The sequence below is a fragment of the Myxine glutinosa genome, chromosome 1, assembly GCF_964187855.1.
Source record: "Myxine glutinosa chromosome 1, kmMyxGlut1.1, whole genome shotgun sequence".
In the NCBI taxonomy this organism is placed as follows: domain Eukaryota; kingdom Metazoa; phylum Chordata; class Myxini; order Myxiniformes; family Myxinidae; genus Myxine; species Myxine glutinosa.
In genome coordinates, this window is record NC_136261.1 from 76546805 (window position 1) to 76568599 (window position 21795).

General features: G+C 46.8%; 1 protein-coding gene across 7 annotated transcripts in view; it reads right to left on the reverse strand.

Annotated features, from left to right (window-relative positions):
- Positions 1 to 11648: 11648 nt before the first annotated feature.
- TBC1D24 (TBC1 domain family member 24) overlaps positions 11649 to 21795 on the reverse strand; it is a 102564-nt gene continuing 92417 nt past the window's right edge. For 2 of the 7 annotated variants that reach the window (XM_068113505.2, XM_068113473.2), the window contains 2 exons: positions 15195 to 15480; positions 11649 to 14929 (listed from right to left, as the gene is read on the reverse strand). In XM_068113505.2, coding sequence (XP_067969606.2) covers positions 14778 to 14929; positions 15195 to 15480 — 438 coding nt within the window. In that variant the 3' untranslated portion in view covers positions 11649 to 14777. The remainder of the gene's footprint in view (positions 14930 to 15194; positions 15481 to 21795) is intronic. The other 5 variants (XR_010984087.2, XR_010984082.2, XR_010984085.2 and 2 more) reach the window with 5 other exon arrangements.

Consider the following 21795-nt stretch of genomic DNA (forward strand, 5'->3'; position numbering starts at 1 on the left):
AATTTAATATTCAACAAGCGTTACGCCTCGGTCCCCCGTCGGTGAAGTGATGTGAGTTGACAAAGTGGAAGATGCAGAAAACATGCTATGATATGATATTTCGCTCACAAGGTTCAGACATACATGGAGGCGGCCATCTTGGATTTTGACGTGGCGACCCAATTTTCAATAGCGTTCTTCCTGATGCCGAGATACACCCAAACACCAGATTAGAAGTTGGTACTTTGCTTATTTTTCAAGATATTGTTACAGACGTGGCTTAGATGTTAGTTTACCGAGCGGTTTTGGTATGACCACGTCTGCACAAGTTACCGATTATACTCGACGTTGACGAAGCCGCGCCACGCTGGCTCAATAAGAAAAAGAAGACACCCGGCTGGGTTATAAAATGACGACACCAGGGATACGGTTCTCAAGACCTCCGGAGGAGATTATATTCGTTACGGAAAAGGTTAGATTACAGGGGCTAGAGGTACAACATAGAAAGACAAGCACTTAGACACAATCTTATATTATTCCCCAACAGACGACAGGCAAACGGGACAACGGCTGACTCACACGGGGGTTGATGGAAAGGACAGGCGGGTAGCGATGGCTCCAGGTGCACCTGTGCTCAAAGGTTAGAATCGACCCGGTCCGGTCCAGAGATGCGGGGAGGTCTCGTCGCAGCGCTCAGAGGTGACGTTCTTTCTCAGGCGGGTTCTCTTCCTCTCAGCGGTCGTAGGCAAGGCAACGTTCTTTCTCCAGCTGGGGGCGCATCTCCCGTCACGTCCGCTACGTGGCCGCGTATATCCGGCGGGGAGTGACACGCCCTCGGCTCGTTAGCTCCGCCTCGTGGAATCGGCACGTTGCTTCTCATTGGGTGCGTGCGGGGGGTTACCAGGCTCCGCCCTTGAGGAGGAGCTGACAGCCAGCCCCTCCGTGGTAACCCCGTGGAGCGCGTGGTCAATGGCGCTAATCGAGCCGGTGTGAGGACGCATCCTCCCCCCGCGCCGCCGCCATCTCCTCTGTTGTGGTTGTAATTGTTGGGGAAGAAGATGGAAGGAGGTATGGGAAAGGTCCTAAACTCACTACTGGTGCCATATAATCACATTCTGGTGCAACGAAGAGTCATAATTAATGGAGACGAGGCCTTAACTGACATAGAATAAGAATAACTAGGAAGATGTCCGAAAGTTGTCTACGTGTGGTGCGGTGGACCTGGGCACGACATTTAATGGGGGAATAAGGGGAAGGTCGGCTCTACTGATTGTTATTTACATGCAATGGGACTAGGGAATGGGGGATTGGGGAAAGTTGGGGAGTATTGGAGAAAATAGGGGAATATTTACAAGCGGATATGGAGGCCAAATTCCATATTCGCAACATTGCACCCTTCTCTACCCTCGGGGCGTCCCGACCCGATAAATTTTTACCTACTTTAGTGTGGCACGCAATGTAGTTCCCTCTACTATTAACTCTACCCTGAGTGCGACAGTTTTACAGATATTCACAAATGAGTAAATATGTCCCCCTGCGACGTTGCACCCTTCTCCTCACAGAAACACACCCACAGGATAACCGAATCCGGAAAGAATTCGCAAACTACACATACAGCCGGTAGGGAGCATTATTTACAAGATTACGCTGATATCTACACTACGATCCAGGACCTGTCTTTGGAGGAACACATGCAGATGTTATGCATAGAGAGAGCGCGCTTGCCAGCATCGATACACCAACCCACGAGTGCTCTGTGGCCGACGGCCTTTAATAACGTGCAGAGCACCCTTTCCCAGCATCAAAAGCACCACCCCACCACCAATCGGTGCAGTCACCATTGTTCATTGGAATAAAAATAAATTCGACAACCCCTAACCCTGCAGGTGTCTCTTGCTCTTCGTGTGGCCTTCAGTGGTGTTAATTAACAGTGGTTCACCTTTATGGCATAGGTGCCACGTTGACCCATAGGTCCATCCCCGGGTGGTGCTTGGCCGCAAACGAACTGCGGTCCATTGTGGGTGGCCACAAACATTGCGGTCCATATGGTGTATCGATCCCGGCAGCAAACAGCGAAAGTGCAGGCCCACAACTGCGCAGCCAGCACCTCTCTCTCCTCTCTCTCTACCCCAAAGCCAGATCCTCGGAGGTGGGAGACAAAAGAAGCAGACAAGTGAGTAAGGTGGTAAGGGCGCAAAAGTGCACGCAATGTAAGGTGATGCCCACTGGGGGCACATGGGAACCAGGTGAGACAGGTACGTTCCTATCGTACGCCCCCCCCCCCACCAGGTAACCTACATGGCCCCTCCCTTACCCCTTACTGTATCCACAAAACACAACACTACCCATAAACATCTACTTTACAAATCAACAAACATCCCTACTGTCTTCCCCGTTCCTCCCATAAACCAAATTCGTCTTCTCTCCCTCCTAACCAATCAAATTTGCCATTTTCAACTCTCCTCAAAATTTGCCATTTTCAACTCAACATCAAAATTTGCCATTACCAATTCAACATCAGTCCCTCCTAGGGAGGGAGAGATGGAATCACCCCAATGTCTCATCCACGTCGTGATGCGTCTCACAAATCCACACAGCAATCTCATTTCCTGCAACAAACAAAGAAAACACAGGTATGGAGTCCTCATCATCACCACAGGTAAGTGGCTGCGTATGGTGCGACAGGTTCATCAATCCTAACTATTTCCTAAATGACTTTAACTTTACACTACCCGGGGTCTTTCTCCGGCCAAACCATTGGCCCTCTTACACTATTGGGTTCTAAAAACCAATTCCCATTGGCCAAACTGTGGTGCTCTTCAATTTGGGGTCTCACTCCCCCGATTCATCTCCCGGTGCCCTCGCACAATTTCTGGGCTGTGGCGTGTACCTCTCCCAGTGGGTCTACCCACCTGCACACCTCCACCACTGCGGTTGCCTCCGAGCTTACCTGCTCCTTACCCTAACCTAACTACCTGGGGAAGGCCCTCTGGCACTCTCCCCACTCGGTGCCCTCTCTGGCACTGGGCTACCCGGGTCCATCCTCCGGATCCTCGGGCCCCATCCACAACTCTACCGGCTCCCAGAGCCCACCTGCGGCCTCACCTGGCCGACATCCTCACAGTGGTGGAGTGCCCAACCAACTACACACACTAACAGGCTACACGCCCAGCCATTTCCACAACACTAATGCACCCATCCACAACACCATTCTGCAACCGCACCACAAATGCCAATATCCAACCACAATTTACCTGCACCCTCTACCTAACACTTACACTACCCGCCCCGGGTACTCGTGAAAGGGGTCCACTCTTCCCCCATCCACTCCTTCGCACCATGCACACCACTCCGTACCACTTACTCCAACTCTCTCCACACACCTGTACTTGCACACCTGTGCTCTCACACCTGGTGCCACCTGCACCCTTCTCTCCCCAAGCGCATTCGCGCTGATCCACGACACTCACTACTCATACACTGCTCCACACACCTGTCCAGTTGCACACCTGTGCAATCACACCTGTTCAATTCTCACACACACAGCATCATCTCAGCTAACTACTCCCTTCTGAAACTTGCGCTTCCCAGTCGTCCCTTTAAACTATTGCGCTCCCACGTCATTATCATCCACACTAATCTACCTGCGTCCCCACTACAGGTATCAGTCACTAACTAACCTTAACGTCACCTAATGTCATCTTCTAGGGCCCTATCCATATAACCTAACCCACCCGGGCTAGTTTTCACTGCCATACACCCCATAAACTATTGCTCCTTTGCCCCCTACATGGGAAGGGTGGCAGGGATGCCATCCCACCACATCGGGGGTCTCTCACTACCAATTTTGCACATCAAATTTCAACAAATTAAAAATTTGCCAATCACTGTACCATTACCAATCATCACTCTGCCAATCCTTTGCCAATCATCAAATTTTGTTTTTCTCTAATTTTGGGGCCAAAACACTAACCTCATCACCCAGTCTACTCACTAATGCCTCTCGGTGCGCCAATTCCTGTCCAAAGCCCGGCTTCGTAAAGCCAAGCAATGGATACTGGTTGTTTTGTGCCGGCGGCTGGATGCGTCCGGCATTCGGGGCAGGGACGGGGGCTTACTCGGGCCGAGATCCCACGCATCACCTCGGCGTGGAGCCATCCAATGTCCCGATCTCGACCTGCCGGCACGTCTCAACAAAACGTGGTCGCCATAACGACCCTTCCTATCGGGCTGCCAGCTCCGCCTAGTGGAGCCTGGACGCGGCCGTTCAAAGCGAGGCCCGGCACGCACCGAGGGCCTGCTTCGGCTAAAAGTCGTTCTAAACTCTACCCCGTCTAACGTCGATGCTTCACCTGCATGCTTACGTCCCGCAGCCCGTTCCTTGCTCACACATCCAGCCGTGCCCATGCTCCTCGTACCTTTCCTTACACACCCAGGTACACCCATTCCACTCACAGCCTTGGTCACACACCTGACCACCGAACACTTTGGCACACATTCGTTGCTCGCACACCTCACCAATACACCGCTTCGCGCCCCCTCCGCGGTCACCTCCTCTGTGACAATCACAGGTGTGCCCTCATTCGCACACCCAATCACGTGCCTCACCACCAACTCCAGCGTGCATTCCCACTCACGCTCTACCATTCCAGGTGTGCATCCTTCCATCCCAGGTGTACATCCTCGCTCACCTGTCACAACTAACTCACGCTCCATGTCACTCTCACTACTTTCACCTCCATTCCTGACAGCGCACTCACCCTTACTCTTGACAGCACACTCTTTCCCCATGCACCTGTCTGTCACACACCTTTCTCGCGCACACTCTCCCGTCACACCCTCTGTAACACTCGCCACAGGTGGACACTCTTCCTTACTTCTGACAGCGCACTCTTTCCTCATGCACCTGTCCGTCACACACCTTTCTCGCGCACACTCCTGCGCACCCTCTCCCGTCACACCCTCTGTAACACTCACCACACCGCGCTCCCATGTGCTCCCTCGCACACGCGCTACGACCGACTCACTCTCGCCAGCACCCTCACTCCTTGGCACACACTTTTTCCTCACACACCCCAGAGTCGGACTTTCTCGCACACCTCCTTTTTCGCACACCAGACCTGTCGCACACTTCACCAACGGCCTCTCACGAACACCCGGGTCCATCTCGACCCCCAAGCTTCTTAAATCACCTGGCGCATCATACGCACGACCATATTGGTCACCACTTACACCGGGTCCTCTTCCTCTTCGCTTCTCCTCCATCACCTGCGAATCCCTCATCCGGTTAATGAGCACATCATCACGATCCAAACACAGACTTTGGACCAATTCTTTTATCTCCTCTTTTATTTCTTTCTTATCCCCTCTCCGTCGCTTCTTAATTTCACTCATCCCTTCTTCCACTTCTTCTAATTTGTGCTTCACCTCTTTTATTCCCCGGTACGTCTCCTCAAGCTCGTCCTCCAAGGCTACCTTGACCGTTTCCATGTGCGTCCTCACCTGCCGGTCCTTCGTCTCCATTACCTCTACCACCTCGTCCAACCTCGTTGTCAGTCCCTCACGTACCATCTGACATTCCCTCTTCGTCGCTATCAAGTCGTCTTTTAGTTCTTTCTGTGTCACTTTTAAACCTCCTAATACCGCAGTGTTCCTTTGAACCTGCTCCACTAACTCCGTCTGTCCCACCGTCAGCTGCTCCACCTCCTGCGTCAGGTCCTCTATGCCCCCTTGTAACTTTACAGTCCCCTTTCTCACCTCCTTTTCCATGTGCTCCTCACAGTGCCTCACCTCCTCGCGCACTCCTCCGACTCCTCACTCACTCCTCTTCTGATCTCCTCTCCCATCACTTGCATCTCCTGCCCAGATGCCACCCTCATCTGCTCCATTTCCTCCCTGTGAGCATCCAGTTTGGTTTCTACCCCCATTCTGACCCCCTCTATCTGCTGCTCCATTTGTTTAACTTCCCTTTCCGCTTGGTCCCTCATGTCCCTCAATTTGCCTTCCATACTGTTTTCTAACCCCTCTAACCCATTTTTCACTCCCTCTATCTGATTCTCCTGGGCAGCCATTCTATTTTCTACCCCCTCTAACCCCTTTTGCATCCCTTCCATTTGATTCTCTTGAGCGGCCATTCTGTTTTCTACCCCCGTTAACCCATGTTTCACCTCTTTTATCCCGTTGTCTAACCCCTCAAAATTATTGTCTAACTTCCCACTGGTACCCCTCGCTTCGTCCCTCATTACCCCCATTTGCTCACTCAATCGCTCAATTTGGCTCCCCATACTCATCTGTACAGCTGCCTGTAGCTGCGCAATGAGGGCCTGTATGTCAATCGGCTGCATGTTAAAGCCCGTTGATACAGCGGGCTCGGCTACCGCGCGCTCTTGCGAGGCGCCATTTTGCGTGCCTGCTACCCTCGCTGTTCCGCTCTCCTCATGTCCCTCAATTTGGTCCTGGACCGACCCTGCTTCACTCTCCCCTACCGGACCCCAGCCGTCTTGATCCGCCATAGCGCGACTTTCAAAATTCGAGTTTCGTAACACCAATCCAAATTTTGCTGTTATAATTTCGTCGAGCGCAGTAACCGCGGGACCGCGCTCCGGATCGATTTGGTCGAGCGCCGTACGCGCTCCGGCTCGATTTTCCCTCCCAAAATTTGGGCCTAACTAATTTAGTCCCGGGTCCGAATCTCACTCCTCGACACCAATTGTTACAGACGTGGCTAAGATGTTAGTTTACCGAGCGGTTTTGGTATGACCACGTCTGCACAAGTTACCGATTATACTCGACGTTGACGAAGCCGCGCCACGCTGGCTCAATAAGAAAAAGAAGACACCCGGCTGGGTTATAAAATGACGACACCAGGGATACGGTTCTCAAGACCTCCGGAGGAGATTATATTCGTTACGGAAAAGGTTAGATTACAGGGGCTAGAGGTACAACATAGAAAGACAAGCACTTAGACACAATCTTATATTATTCCCCAACAGACGACAGGCAAACGGGACAACGGCTGACTCACACGGGGGTTGATGGAAAGGACAGGTGGGTAGCGATGGCTCCAGGTGCACCTGTGCTCAAAGGTTAGAATCGACCCGGTCCGGTCCAGAGATGCGGGGAGGTCTCGTCGCAGCGCTCAGAGGTGACGTTCTTTCTCAGGCGGGTTCTCTTCCTCTCAGCGGTCGTAGGCAAGGCAACGTTCTTTCTCCAGCTGGGGGCGCATCTCCCGTCAAGCCGTCACGTCCGCTATGTGGCCGCGTATATCCGGCGGGGAGTGACACGCCCTCGGCTCGTTAGCTCCGCCTCGTGGAATCGGCACGTTGCTTCTCATTGGGTGCGTGCGGGGGGTTACCAGGCTCCGCCCTTGAGGAGGAGCTGACAGCCAGCCCCTCCGTGGTAACCCCGTGGAGCGCGTGGTCAATGGCGCTAATCGAGCCGGTGTGAGGACGCATCCTCCCCCCGCGCCGCTGCCATCTCCTCTGTTGTGGTTGTAATTGTTGGGGAAGAAGATGGAAGGAGGTATGGGAAAGGTCCTAAACTCACTACTGGTGCCATATAATCACATTCTGGTGCAACGAAGAGTCATAATTAATGGAGACGAGGCCTTAACTGACATAGAATAAGAATAACTAGGAAGATGTCCGAAAGTTGTCTACGTGTGGTGCGGTGGACCTGGGCACGACATTTAATGGGGGAATAAGGGGAAGGTCGGCTCTACTGATTGTTATTTACATGCAATGGGACTAGGGAATGGGGGATTGGGGAAAGTTGGGGAGTATTGGAGAAAATAGGGGAATATTTACAAGCGGATATGGAGGCCAAATTCCATATTCGCAACAATATTCATCTCACAAGGTTCAGACATACATGGCGGCGGCCATCTTGGATTTTGACGTGGCGACCCAATTTTCAATAGCGTTCTTCCTTGTGCCTAGATACACCCACACACCAGATTAGAAGTTGGTACTTCGCTTATTTTTCAAGATATTCATCTCACAAGGTTCAGACATACATGGCGGCGGCCATCTTGGATTTTGACGTGGCGACCCAATTTTCAATAGCGTTCTTCCTTGTGCCTAGATACACCCACACACCAGATTAGAAGTTGGTACTTCGCTTATTTTTCAAGATATTTCGCTCACAAGTTTGAGACATATATATGGTGGCGGCCATCTTGGATTTTAACGCGGCGCCCCAATTTTCAATAGCGTTCTTCCTTGTGCCTAGATACACCCACACACCAAATTAGAAGTTGGGACTTCTCTTATTTTTCAAGATATTCATCTCACAAGGTTCAGACGTACATGGCAGCGGCCATCTTGGATTTTGACGTGGCGACCCAATTTTCAATAGCGTTCTTCCTTGTGCCGAGATACACCCACACACCAGATTAGAAGTTGGTACTTCGCTTATTTTTCAAGATATTCATCTCACAAGGTTCAGACATACATGGCATCAGACATACATGGCGGCGGCCATCTTGGATTTTGACGTGGGTTGCACACACACACCAAATTCGAATGCGGCCCTTCGCTTGTGCGCGCACGCACGCCCGCACGCAAACACACACGGACGGACGGACGGACGGACACACGGACGGAGGGGAAAACCATAGTCCCCCTTTCGCTCCGCTGTGCGACGGGGGACAGTTACTTTACGACGGTGGTGATTTTACACCGCAAAACGGTATAATGATGCCGCAAACTTCTTTCACCGCCTCTAAATCCAATGTGGATCTCTCATTTACACTTTGAAAGACCAAGGTATAAATGATTTTTAAAAAGTGCAATTTTATGACTTTTCTTATAAATGCTAATAAATATATATATATATATATATATATATATACTGTGTATATATATATATATATATATATATACTGTGTATATATATATATATATATATATATATATATATATATATATATATATATATATATATATATATATATACTGTGTATATATATATATATATATATATATATATATATATATATATATATATATATATGTTGCACGTCACGTTCAGTAAATGTCATCTCCCTGTGTCGTGTACTTATTGTGATTTTAAAAAACCGCTTCTGGACACCGACCTTGAGACTCGATTTGCAAACCACCGTCTACAATTCCAATGTAAGAGACGTAATTACTCGTCTTTTGGGTCTTCGGAGTCCTCGGGTCTTTTGGGTCATTTGAGTCTTTTGGGTTCTTTAGGTCTTTTGAGTCATTTGGGTCCTCAGGATCCTTGGGGTATTTAAGGGTCTTTGGGGTTTTTTTGGGTCTTCGGATTATTTTGGGTCAGGGGTCTTTTCGATCCTTTCAGTCACCGGGGTCTTTTGGGTCCTCTGGATCTTTGGTGTATTTTGAGTCTTAGGGATAATTTGGGTCTTTGGGGTCCACTGGATCGGTCCTCAGGGTCTTTTTAAGGGTCTTTTCAGTATTTTGGATTGTTTGGGTCTATTTGGTCTTCTGGGTCTTTTCCGTCTTCAGGGTATTTTGGGTCTTTGGGATCTTTAAGGTATTTGGTCTTCACGGTCTTTTCAGTATTTGGGGTATTTTGGGTCTTCGGAGTCCTTCGGGTCTTCATGATCTTTTGTGTCGAACAATCCATAGGGTATTTTGGGTCTTCAGGTATTTGGGATCCATTGGGTCTTCGGGGTCCTTTGCGTCCTCGGACTCTTTTAGGTCTTTTAACCGGTGGACAGTCCTGTTCAAAGATTACCCATTAAACCTCCCCACTCAAATCCCTCCTAAAGCACTACTCAAAGCCTTCAAAAACCTACTCTTATGAAGGGGTACAGACAAACCCAAACACACATTGTGTTTTGTGGTAGATATATACGTATATATCTATCTATAATTCCAGTAATCTCTGTGTGTATGTATGTATGTATGTATGTATGTATGTCTGTATGTCTGTGACCGCTGTTTCTCGACAACCACGGGTTCGATATACTTGAAACTTGCCAGGTATATTGCTGGGGACCCGAGGATGTGCCTTTTCAAGGTTTCATATTAATCGGACAAGTAGTTACCGAGCTATGTCCAAAAAACGATTCAACCAATCAGAGAGCAGCGAGCTATCACGTGTGCCGAACGTGCCGAACAGACTCTGCCTCGGACGGCACATTTGAGAGCGTATTCATTTATTTCACGTTGGCAAACTATGTTGCCGCTATGTTGGCGTTAAACTATGTTTTAAAACTAATTAAAACTAATTTGCGATTCTTTCGCTTTCCTGCGCGTTTGTGCACGTTATGGCGATTTCTTTACCAAACTCCGCAAGCCGTTCGCTTTGGACCAAACCATTTCATGTAAATAGAGGGGGGGGGGATTGTCACCGTACTCGCAAGCCGTTCGCTTTGGACCAAACCATTTCATGTAAATAGAGGGGGGGGATTGTCACCGTACTCGCAAGCCGTTCGCTTTGGACCAAACCATTTCATGTAAATAGAGGGGGGGGATATAATTTTAGATATATATATAGTACGGGCATGCCCTAGTTTATTATAAATGCTAAAAAAAATGTAAATTTTTTATACATTGTCTTATAAATGCTAAAATAAATTGCATCATTCGTATCAAATTTTTTTGATAAAAAAGCCCCAGGGGGGGGGGGGGGTCACCAGGCTTCAAAGGGGGGTGGGGGGAGGAGAGAAAGGAGTGTAAAAAAAAAAAAAAGTCACGAACTTTGGGTGTGATCCCATACACACAACGACAAAAGGCAACTTGTGCTCTACAGTGTTCAAATGTGTAATTAAATTTAAATAAAAGAGACTTTAAAGGTCGGAGGAAAAAGAAATCCGGAAGTTTACCATTGTTGATGCCAGTGTTCTGTACGCCACCTGTTTATCACATTACATTAGTTATTCATACCTGTTGTTTGTGTCCTTTATAACATCCTGAAAAACAGTACATTTTCTGTTTGGACCGATTTTCAATGGTGTTTTACAGGCAGACAGACGAAAAAAATTGTCACGACTCTGCGCTTGTTCAGAGCCAAAGTACTGCTACACTGCAGGTTAATTTTCCGATCTGTTCAAAATATAACATTCAATCGAAATCATGTTCATTGATCATACACTGTTTGTCAATCTACAAACGTCAGACAGAAGTGACCCAAGTGCTTAACCCCGCTTGTCGCTTCATACACCAGGCTGAAAAGTTTTTGTATCCACTGATAGGCCGGAACTGGATCCGGAACTTAACCAAAATCTAAATGGCTTGCTCTCGTCACCGACATAACCTGTCCACAACTTTTTGAAGTATCATCCTGTATATCGTTTTTGGCCCGACCTCTCAACGGTGAAGAATCACTTGGGAAATTAAAAAAAAATTAACGTTCACGGATCTTCAACAAAATCGAATCAATTGGTCCTCGTCACACACCCAACCTGTCCACCAGGTTTGTCCGAATCCGTCCATATTCCATAACCTTTTGAGATATCTTGTTCACAGACACAGACAGACAGACAGGGGTGAAAAAAACCTCGTCCACCTTTGGTGGGGGAGGTAATAAATAAATACAGCCGACTCCACACCTTCTTCTGAAAGATGGTGTGCTCCTCACACGCTGCACAGAATTCAAACTCAGACTGGACAACCCAAATAGCAAGCAAAGCTTTCAAGCATGACTAATATGTTAACATATTCACAACCACTCAAGGCAAGAGTTTTAACAATAGTTTTAGTTGTTTTTTTATTATTATTTTTTCGCTCAAACATCTCACTTTCTTTTCACATACAACCTCATAACCACAAAGCAGCATCAAAACAAAGTTACTGTCCGCATCATTCAAATAAATTTAAAATCAGCAAAATAAAACCAACAAAAGATAAACTATTTTTATGAAACATACTCAGAACAAACACTTCGAACGTTGCACCACCACCACCACCACCACCAAAATATGTTTACAAGACAAGAAAGATGTGCTGGCAATATCTCTCTACACTGCGGCTCTCGCTGGTATGTACAGAAAACACCGAATAATGAAGAGTCATCTTAGACAATCATTACGAATGTTCTTATTTTTGTATTCACCTTGAACTATCATAAACAGGTACACAGCACGACAGTGGGAAAGTAAAAATACAATATGGCTGGATTAAGACTGGCAATTATTTTACCATCGCTCATGTAAAACACAGGGCTAAGAGCATGGTCAAGAGGTACGCAAACTCGCTTTTAAGCTGGCTAGCCTGGGTGTGAATCCCGACCCAGCTTCAAACTTCATCCCGGTGATTCATAGGCACCAATGTGCACGTCATCCCTCAGATGGACGTTAAACTGGGTATTCCCTCAGCTGGCATTCGTTGGACTTTGGTGGATGTTAAAAGATCCCATGGTGTCCTTCGCGTCGAGTAGGTGAGTTCTCGCTGGCACCATGAAAAAAAATTACAAATTCCTGCCCTAACCAGCAGAGGGCACTGCATCAGCGGCACAGCCACGCCCTCAGTCAATGGATGCTACCCTGCAGACTTGTGCTGCAAAGCAAAGAAGAAGAAGAAGAAGTAGGAGAAGAAGAAAAGAGCAAGCCTGTACTTGTCCATGATGAATTTGCTCTTCACTCAAGCTTCTTCATCAAAAGCACCATACTGGCAAGTAAGTAACTAATAGTCTTTGCCCAAAGAATAACAATCTGCAAACAAACAAGGTGCAGGCAGTGAACCATGCAAACAAATGCAGTGGCCATGATAAAAAGTACAAATACCCACGGTTGAATTCACTATTACTCACAATTACTATGAGGAGCTCAGGAAAGTAAAGCAAATTTCAAACTTTGTACGTCACAGTAATATCTTATAATGTGCACACAGAACGAGTAACATTAGACGGCAGTAGGTAGGTAGATAGGTGTATGCCATTCAACAAATGAATGCAAAACATACATATTTGCAACAAAAACATCACAATTTCACAAGAATTGTGGATACAGCTTGTGCAATGTGCAAGCAATACCTTCGACATCTCAAACGTTGATGTTAATGCGAAGGAAACCACAACAGTATTCTGCGTCATCAAGTGGAGATTCATCCGACTGTTCGACCAATCTACAAAACACCCACAGATTTGTGGTAGAACACGACTAGAGAGACTCGAGGTTCTTGCCAAAAGGATTGCACGGCTTACCATTGCAACACGACAGTGACGGAAGATCACAACTGTGCAAAAGTTTGCATCGACCCATGGCACGTGTGACGTGTGACAAATGTCACGGAACAATGGCAAGCGCCCAGAACTTTATGCACCAGCCAAACAACATTTCACATTCAAAAGTGAACCAAAGTAAAGATATATTTTAAATAGCAGAAATATAATAAACAAATAAAAATAAATAAAACAAAGCCCATGCTTCTATTGGTGCAAACAAGTTGTTGTTTTTTTTCCAAATAAAGCAACAAAACGAGTTACTATGTCCTGTGCACCCATATGAGTTATTACTATAACAGTTCTGGTGCGACTCAAACAAATAATATTATTCGCACTTTTTTTTAAATTTGTAGTTTGGAGTGAGACCAGAAGATTCCTTGCACACTCCGAATGCTAACGAAAATCCCCACGATATGCCAATCAACAGGCTAACCCCCACTCCAGCAGGGAAAATAAAATGCCTGTTGTGTGTGTGTGTATGCCAATCAACAACGGCTGAGCCCAATCGTATAAATGCTCTACATTGTTGGTGCATGTTACCACACCTGGGAGTTAGTGAACCAAGAAATGTCCATCATTGAAAACGGTCATCTATTTACCATGTACGCAAAATCAGTATAGATTTGACCCCTAACCCTTCCCTCCGTCCACAACGTGCTCCTTTCCTCTTCCCACCCCTCTCTTTGCTCTCATCTCCAACGACTTCCTCTCAGGTTGGTTGTTATCTCAATTGGCGGGTTTTAGAAGGTTGAATGGAGCCCTCCCAGGTCTCAAAGTTACCATCTTCGTGTGTGTGTGTGTGTGTGTGTGTGTGTGTGTGTGTGTGTATATATATACGTATATATATACATATATGAGTGTGTGCACTTATACATGTGTAGGTGCGTGTGTGCGTGCAAGGTGCTTTTAGCTGCTATCTCCACACGTGGGTGGGTTTCAGGAGAGGGATTGGAGACCTACCAGGCCTCAAACAAAGTATCCACTTCTGTTGTGTGTGTGTGTATGTGTGTGTGTGTGTGTGTGTGTGTGTGTGTGTGTGTGTGTGTGTGTGTGTGTATATATATATATATATATATATATATATATATATATATATACATATATGAGTGTGTGCACTTATACATGTGTAGGAGCATGTGTGCGTGCAAGGTGCTTTTAGCTGCTATCTCCACACGTGGGTGGGTTTCAGGAGAGGGATTGGAGACCTACCAGGCCTCAAACAAAGTATCCACCTCTGTTGTGTGTGTGTGTGTGTGTGTGTGTGTGTGTGTGTGTGTGTGTGTGTGTGTGTGCGTGTGCAACATTTGTGAACATATGTAAAATAAAAAAACACGAATCCCATCAACTTTAAAGCTAATGTTATGCCACCTTTCTAAACTGCTGCTTCCCCCTATGACTATTGCGCCTATGCCCTCTCCTTTGTAGCTACACTTACGAAACTCCACACACCTTCCCTTTTATTTCCTATCATCTCCCCTTATATTTATTTTTCCTTTTCTCAATTTTATCTCCACCACCGAGCTCCATGTTGTTTATGGAATGTGTATGTGGCTGCTAATGTAACCAATGTAACATTCTTGAAGATCATGCTGTTGCTGATCACGCTATAGCATTTCTCACAGTCTTTGTCTCTCTCCAACAGTTCAAGGTTGAGCATTTCCAAAAGCCCACACTTCAAGTACTTGAATGCGGAAGTTCTCAGAGCACAGGGGAGGATTGTCAAAGGTGTTGCAGTGACTGCTGCGTCCATGGTCTAGGTCTCCATCTATGTGCAGCGCCTCTCCATCTCCACCACCTGCCAGCGAATGGAGAAACAACATCCAAATGGCAAAAATAATAATTATCACAATTATGAAGGGGGTGGGGGAGAAGCCAGTAAAAATAAATAAAAATGCAAAACATATTCTATTTAAAAATTACACTGCCCAGGCAAATTACCCAATAATTCTCATTTTCACCAAATGTTTTGCCTTGTCAGCACTATTCAGGAACACCTGCACATAATAGTGCACGAGCAACTCCTCCATACAACATGCCAGTCATAAAATACAAAGACCCACCAATTATGATGAAATCGTTGCTGCCGAACATAAACATGGAAGCAGACTTTGATGGGAGCTTGAAGTGCCTGGTTGCCAGGAAGGGCGAAAGTCCACCTATTTGTCGAGCGTCAGGGTGCTCATGGTCTGTGGCATTTTCGTGCTTGGTTTGGAGTAATTTTTCAGATGTTGCCATTTGTTCTGCATCTTCAGCAGGATCGGTCCAGGTCTCAGCCTTGGCCATGGCCATGGCCAACTCTGGGCGGTGTATAATGATCCACTCATAACGCTCCACCTCTGGATGCAACTATAGGGCGGTTAGAACAAAATTAGAGCCATGCATATTGACACTGAGCACACCCGTCTGCATTGCAAATGTCAAAATGCCAATCCAAACAACAAACCTTGTGAATCAGTCAAAATGAAATATTTTAAACAAAATAGTTCCAGCCTAACATAAAAAGGTCTTGATAAAGCATGACGAAAAGGGAACCCAATAAGTTAAATTGCATCACTGTAAGCATTATTGGATTGCAAATCTTGCATTATAAAAAGTAGTCACATAATTGATTTCTGTAAAGATCCAAGCTACAAAGAAAGAAAAGAAAGGAGGTACATACAGTATTATACAGTAACATCAGCATTGAACACAAGGCTGCAATGTCATATTGTATTACACATTCCTTCTTAGGACAGCATGCAATGATACGAGCTTGGATCAAAGTGATTAAACTATTTGGTATCTAATGTTTAAGATACCATGCACATGTGTGAACATTACATTTCTTTGTGCAAATTGCTTAAAATACAGCACACACTCATATATATATATATATATATATATATATATATATATATATATATATATATATATATATATATATATACATATATATATATATATATATTATAATAGCCGAAGATGATTCTGTCTGTCTGTCTGTCTGTTGGGCGTCTGTCCGGGGTGTGGCTTACTCGGTTTGCAGAGTAGCTCCACCCATAGCTCCACCCATTCTGGGAGTGGCTTCATATAATTATAAACAAAAAATATCCACCATTTTATTAACTCGCATAGCTTTGAGGCCTGTTTTGTAGGCCCGTGGTGTCTTGCTCTCTCTCTCCCAGTTTTATTTCAAATCAAATTCGATATATCATTTCATTTTTCACAGTCGCTAACATAGTTTTAGACTCGGTTGAAAAAAAACGGGAAGAAAATCCAATGAAAGTTGCCGTTTATAGAACGAAATGAATTCTCAAACGCCTGTAACTTCAAGGCCATTGAGTCTCTCTCACGCCTTTATCTCCAATCTAACTCACCATATGATTTCATTTTTATCGATGGTTTTAGACTCGGTGTCAGCAATAATTGAGAACATTCCACACACGCGGGAAAATGCAGAGATATATTTTTAAAAATCGCGTCATGGTGTATCATACACCGCCCAACATGACACCGACGGCAACGTGTCGATATATATTAAAAATTCGCTTTTGCTTTTCCGTTAAAATATATTACTTTTTCGTTTGATGACAGTCGTCACAAAAACGTCAACAATGATGCCGACATATATTTCTTCGTTTTTATTTCATTCAACATTATTAGCCGGAAGTAAAATATGTTTCAGGAAATTACCGAGAGATATTTCTTCGTTTTTTAAAATTAGTTATGTGCGCATACACTTTAAATAGGTTTATTTGAAATCTTTAATTTTCCACAATATAATTTACTTGCCATTTATCATTTGATGATTACGAGACAAATTCCTCTTGAGGATCGTGACAATTCATGCGCTGCGTAGAAACTTCTATTTCCAAAATGAATGAGACGATCGATGAAGAACGCAGACTTGAACAGGATGTAGCAAGAAAACGAATGAGACGGGCGAACGAGTCCATCGACGAACGTCAATGCAAACTTGCGGGGTCACCCGTGGGAATCCCACGGGCATGGATGTGTGTGACATTTCGACATATTGAGTTAGATGCTGCACATTCATTTTTACAAAATGGTTACTGGCAAGTCATCAGATCCAGAAATGGTGTAAAAAAAAAAAAAAAAACCACCTTTAGAGGCCATTTTCCCCCGCAAAGCGGGGGTTGGCCTTTTTCGGGGACCGTGGTTGTTGTTGTTTTTTCGGTCCCCTTTTTGAAGCAATGTTTTACGGCCGGATGCCCTTCCTGACGCCAACCCTTTGTGCCGCCTTTAACGACAAACAGGGAATTACCAGTGAACTGGTACTCAATTTGCCGACCTCGGAAGGATGACAGGCTGAGTCAACCCCCCTGGCGTTAATTCAGCAATCGTCCGGGATTCGAACCCAGGATCCTAGGATCCTAAGCCGGCACCCTAGCCACTAGCCCAACACCAGGGATTATGGGTTGACTTATATAGGGTTGGTTTTCTAAGGCTTATATCAAAATATTAACTTATATCAAATAAGTCTTTCAAGGTGAAAGCGCGATGACGTCACGAGGTCGTGCCTTGCCTAGATGTAGGCCGCACCTCATTTTGTCGAATAAAGTGGTATTCGGGTGGTTCTGGTATTTGGGACCGCAGGGACGGAAAGTGCAGGTACGGGGTGCCAGTCACTCCCCAGCCGGCCCGCTCTGAAGGTTCGGATCGGGACACCGGGATTCATTCCGGTCGCCCGGTCGGCCCGGAGGTGGGGGTGCGGGGCCTGTCACGGAACGTCAAAACAAACGGCCTGCCGGGGCCGCCCAAAAGTCGGGCGTGAGGGGCGCGTCCACTAATGGAACGCCTCTCGCTTCCCAGATCGAGGGCCACGTGGTCAGGAGAACCTCGTCCCTTCCGGTTGCCTTGCCGTCCCACCGTGAGCGCCGGTCAGGGTGTACTTCAAACTAAGCTTAAGTGTCAAGTGTTAAGTTCCTCCTTGCCCTCGCAAGGGAAAGGTTAGGGTCAAACTCTTCCAAATTTCCAAACAGTAGAAATCGGACATCTCAAATTAATTAATTAATTTGTTAATACATCTCAGTCGCCCGCGACCTCAGCAGCGCGGGCGTCGAACCAGTTCATTTCCGGTGCGACCGGGCCGAGTATCGGCCCGGCCGTGGCCGAAGCCGTTGATTCCGCCGTAGCACGCTAACGCGTAGGCTCGCGCGTCCCTGGTCCGCCAGGGCTCCGCGGGTGTCCTACCGTGCCTGGCGCCGCTATTCTCTCAACTTCCGGGAGTAGGTGTCGGTGCCCGGGGACGGATCTCGCTGTCTAAACATGGTAGCGCTAGGCCAGTGGGACCGCCGGGACCCACGTGCACTCACAAGTTGTTCTGCGCGTGGGCGGCAGTATCAGACCGGGGCGCCCAAACGCTCCCCGGCTAAAGTTCATCCTGATGCGCCCACATTGTGCGGACAAACCCCACCAAGTCGAGGGCCACGTGGTCAGGAGAACCTCGTCCCTTCTGGTCACACTGTGCCTATCGGCCGGCCTCGAAGACCGAAATTGTGTCGGTTACCGATCCTTCGGGTTTGGAACTATGCCACCCTGTGGCATAGCACGAATTTATTTCGTGAATTTATTCATTCGTGAATAAACGAATTTATTCACATCACGAATGTGAGGTGTAATGAACACAATTTATTTACGCGCAAGCACGAAAGCAAGACGGGCCGATTTCCGATTCCGACGGGCGAGATGGGCCGATTTGGAGCAAGAAAAAGAACGAGACGGGAGAAAAATGAGAGAAACGAGACGGGGAAAGCCGATTGGAGAGGCGAGTGAGGAGCGATTGGAGAGGCGAGTGAGGAGCGATTGGAGAGGCGAGTGAGGAGCGATTGGAGAGGCGAGTGAGGAGCGATTGGAGAGGCGAGTGAGGAGCGATTGGAGAGGAGAGTGAGGAGTGATTGGAGGGGAGTGTGAGGCGCGATTGGAGAGGAGTGTGAGGCACGATTGGAGAGGAGTGTGAGGCGCGATTGGAGAGGTGTGTGAGGAACGATTGGAGAGGAGTGTGAGGCGCGATTGGAGAGGCGTGTGAGGGATTGGAGAGGAGTGTGAGGTGCGATTGGAGAGGAGTGTGAGGCGCGATTGGAGAGGAATGTGAGGCGCGATTGGAGAGGAGTGATTGGAGGGGAGTGTGAGGCGCGATTGGAGAGGAGTGTGAGGCTTAATGGCGGCTTTGGGGCGCAATCAGCAACCCACCGCTGTAAAAAACCTGGCAAACTGCCCAGTGCGGTTGGCAATGGAGACTTGGAGGGGATGTAGCTGGAAATGGAGATTTTGGGAATGGGAATGAAAGGGGATCTATCTTGTTTCACTTGGTGCAATGGAGTGTCATTTTAATGGAAGACAAAGCCTTAACCTAATACACAGAATAAGGAAATAAACTACTGAACAGGGATATTATAGTGTCCTTCATGTATGCTTTATGGAACTAACTACGGGAACGCCCTTTGACGTTCTATATATATATATATATATATTGTTGTGGATATGAGGATTGTGTTTTTATTATTGTGTTTTTTTTATTGTATAGTAAATTGTTGTATACATATATATATATATATATATATATATATATATATATATATATATATATATATATATATATATACATATATATATATATATATATACATATATATATATATATATATATATACATATATATATATATATATATATATATATTGTAACGAATGTGGAAACGTTACAATGTGAACGTTACAAAAGTACGGTAACACCCTGTTAATGTAAATAATGGTCGCAGTCGGCCTCCTAGTTAATTCCATGAAACTTACACGCAGGTCACGATATATCTTTTAAATAGTGTATTTCCTTATTCCATGTAGGCTAAATATGTGTTTCCCACTAGATTGACTTTGCATTGTATCAAACAAAATAAGCGTAGGCCGTTCCAATTTCCCCAAAAACCTCCCTTCCAATTGCCTTCCGCATTTTGGGCGGTTTTCTTCAACCACCATTGGCCACGAGGTAGGGTTGGGGAAGAAAGGCGTGTCTCCACCTCGTCATAAGAGGGAAGGAGTGAACCAGCCCTAACAGCCAATCAACACCGCGGTGAGCGACCCGGTAGGCGTGCCCTCGGAGCCGGCGGCTTGATTTCGCCCGAGGTGATAAAAGCGACTGTAAGGGACTGCTTACCAGAGGCCTTGGGAGATGAGCAAAGAGACTGCACCAAGAGGATCGGTGAGATGCGAAATGCTCCAAGCCAAGGAGGAGAGGTACTCGGCCAGGAAACCAGCTTTGGAGAGACGCGCTGAAAGGAGGGAGACGGCTCCACCCTAAGAAGAGGAGCAGGTGTGCCGAACCAGCGCGTGGCGTGTGCCGAACCAGCGCGTGGCGTCTACCGCAGCGGATACGCGACGAAGGGGTTTCCCGCCAAAACCGCGAGGAATTGCGAGCTGCGGCCTCCCGACTTTGCCTCTCTCTCAAGCAATCCACCTCAAGCCCTACCTGCCTGCATTATCCCCCGTGTAAGTGTGAACGTCCTGTCCTGCTCGTTGTCTTGGGGCTAAGTAAAAATGAATAGTGTAAGTTAACGATTCGCTGTGTTACTGCTTCTTCCATCCATTGCTTGTGTGTGTATAATAAATCTGTTCTTCCTCCGTACTCTTCTTCTTCTTCTTTTTCATTCTCTTTCGATCGTTTTAGAGGTTTCCCGATTGAATATCTGTGGGGCGATCTGGTCAACGTCGGGTGGAATCGGGCTCTAATCGGGGAGTAACTGTTCGGACGCGGTTAAATACACCACCGCTCGGTCAATATAACATCTAAAGCCGCGTCAGTAACAATTGGTGTCGAGGAGTTGGATTCGGACCTGGGACTAAATTTGTTAGGCCCAAATTTTGGAACACCAATTGTACTATTAGAGTAACAATTGGTGTCGAGGAGTGAAATCGTACCCGAAATCGGACCCGAAGCGCGCTTAACGCGCTCAAAATTTGGAGCTGCTGGAAATTTGTGTTGTTTTAAAGCAAAACCCGAATTTTGAGATCGCGCCATGGACAATCAAGGCGATCGGATGTCGGTGGGAGAGATAGACAGGGTGGAATCGACCCAGGACCTAGGGGAAATGTATGTGGATGAAAGGGAGGAGGAGAGCAATGAGGAGGCGGTTGAGGGGGTATCAGGCGCACCAAATGGCGTCCTCACGCACGTGGGTGTAGCGGCACCAAATTTTGCCGCGACCGTAGCAGCGCCGTTGGTGGATTTGAACCTTTTTTTTATACAAATGAAGGCCCTTATGGCCCAGAATAGTGAGCAAATGAGGGCTAATAGTGAGCGATTGGGTGAGCGATTGGAGGGCCAAATGGGGGTAATGAGGGACGAAGCGAGGGCTCAGAGTGAGCAAATGGGGGTAATGAGGGACGAAGCGAGGGGTACCGGTGAGAAGTTAGACAAAAATTTTGAGGGGTTAGACAACGGGATAAAAGAGGTAAAGAATGGGTTAACGGGGGTGGAAAACAGAATGGCTGCCCAGGAGAATCAGTTAGAGGGGGTGAAAAATGGGTTAATGGGGTTAGAAAATAGGATGGAGGACAAATTGCGGGAAATAGGGGAACAATCTGCCAGGGAAATCAAACAAATGGGAGAGCAGATAGAGGAGGTGAAAATCGGGGTAGAAACCAAACTGGATGCTCAGAGGGATGA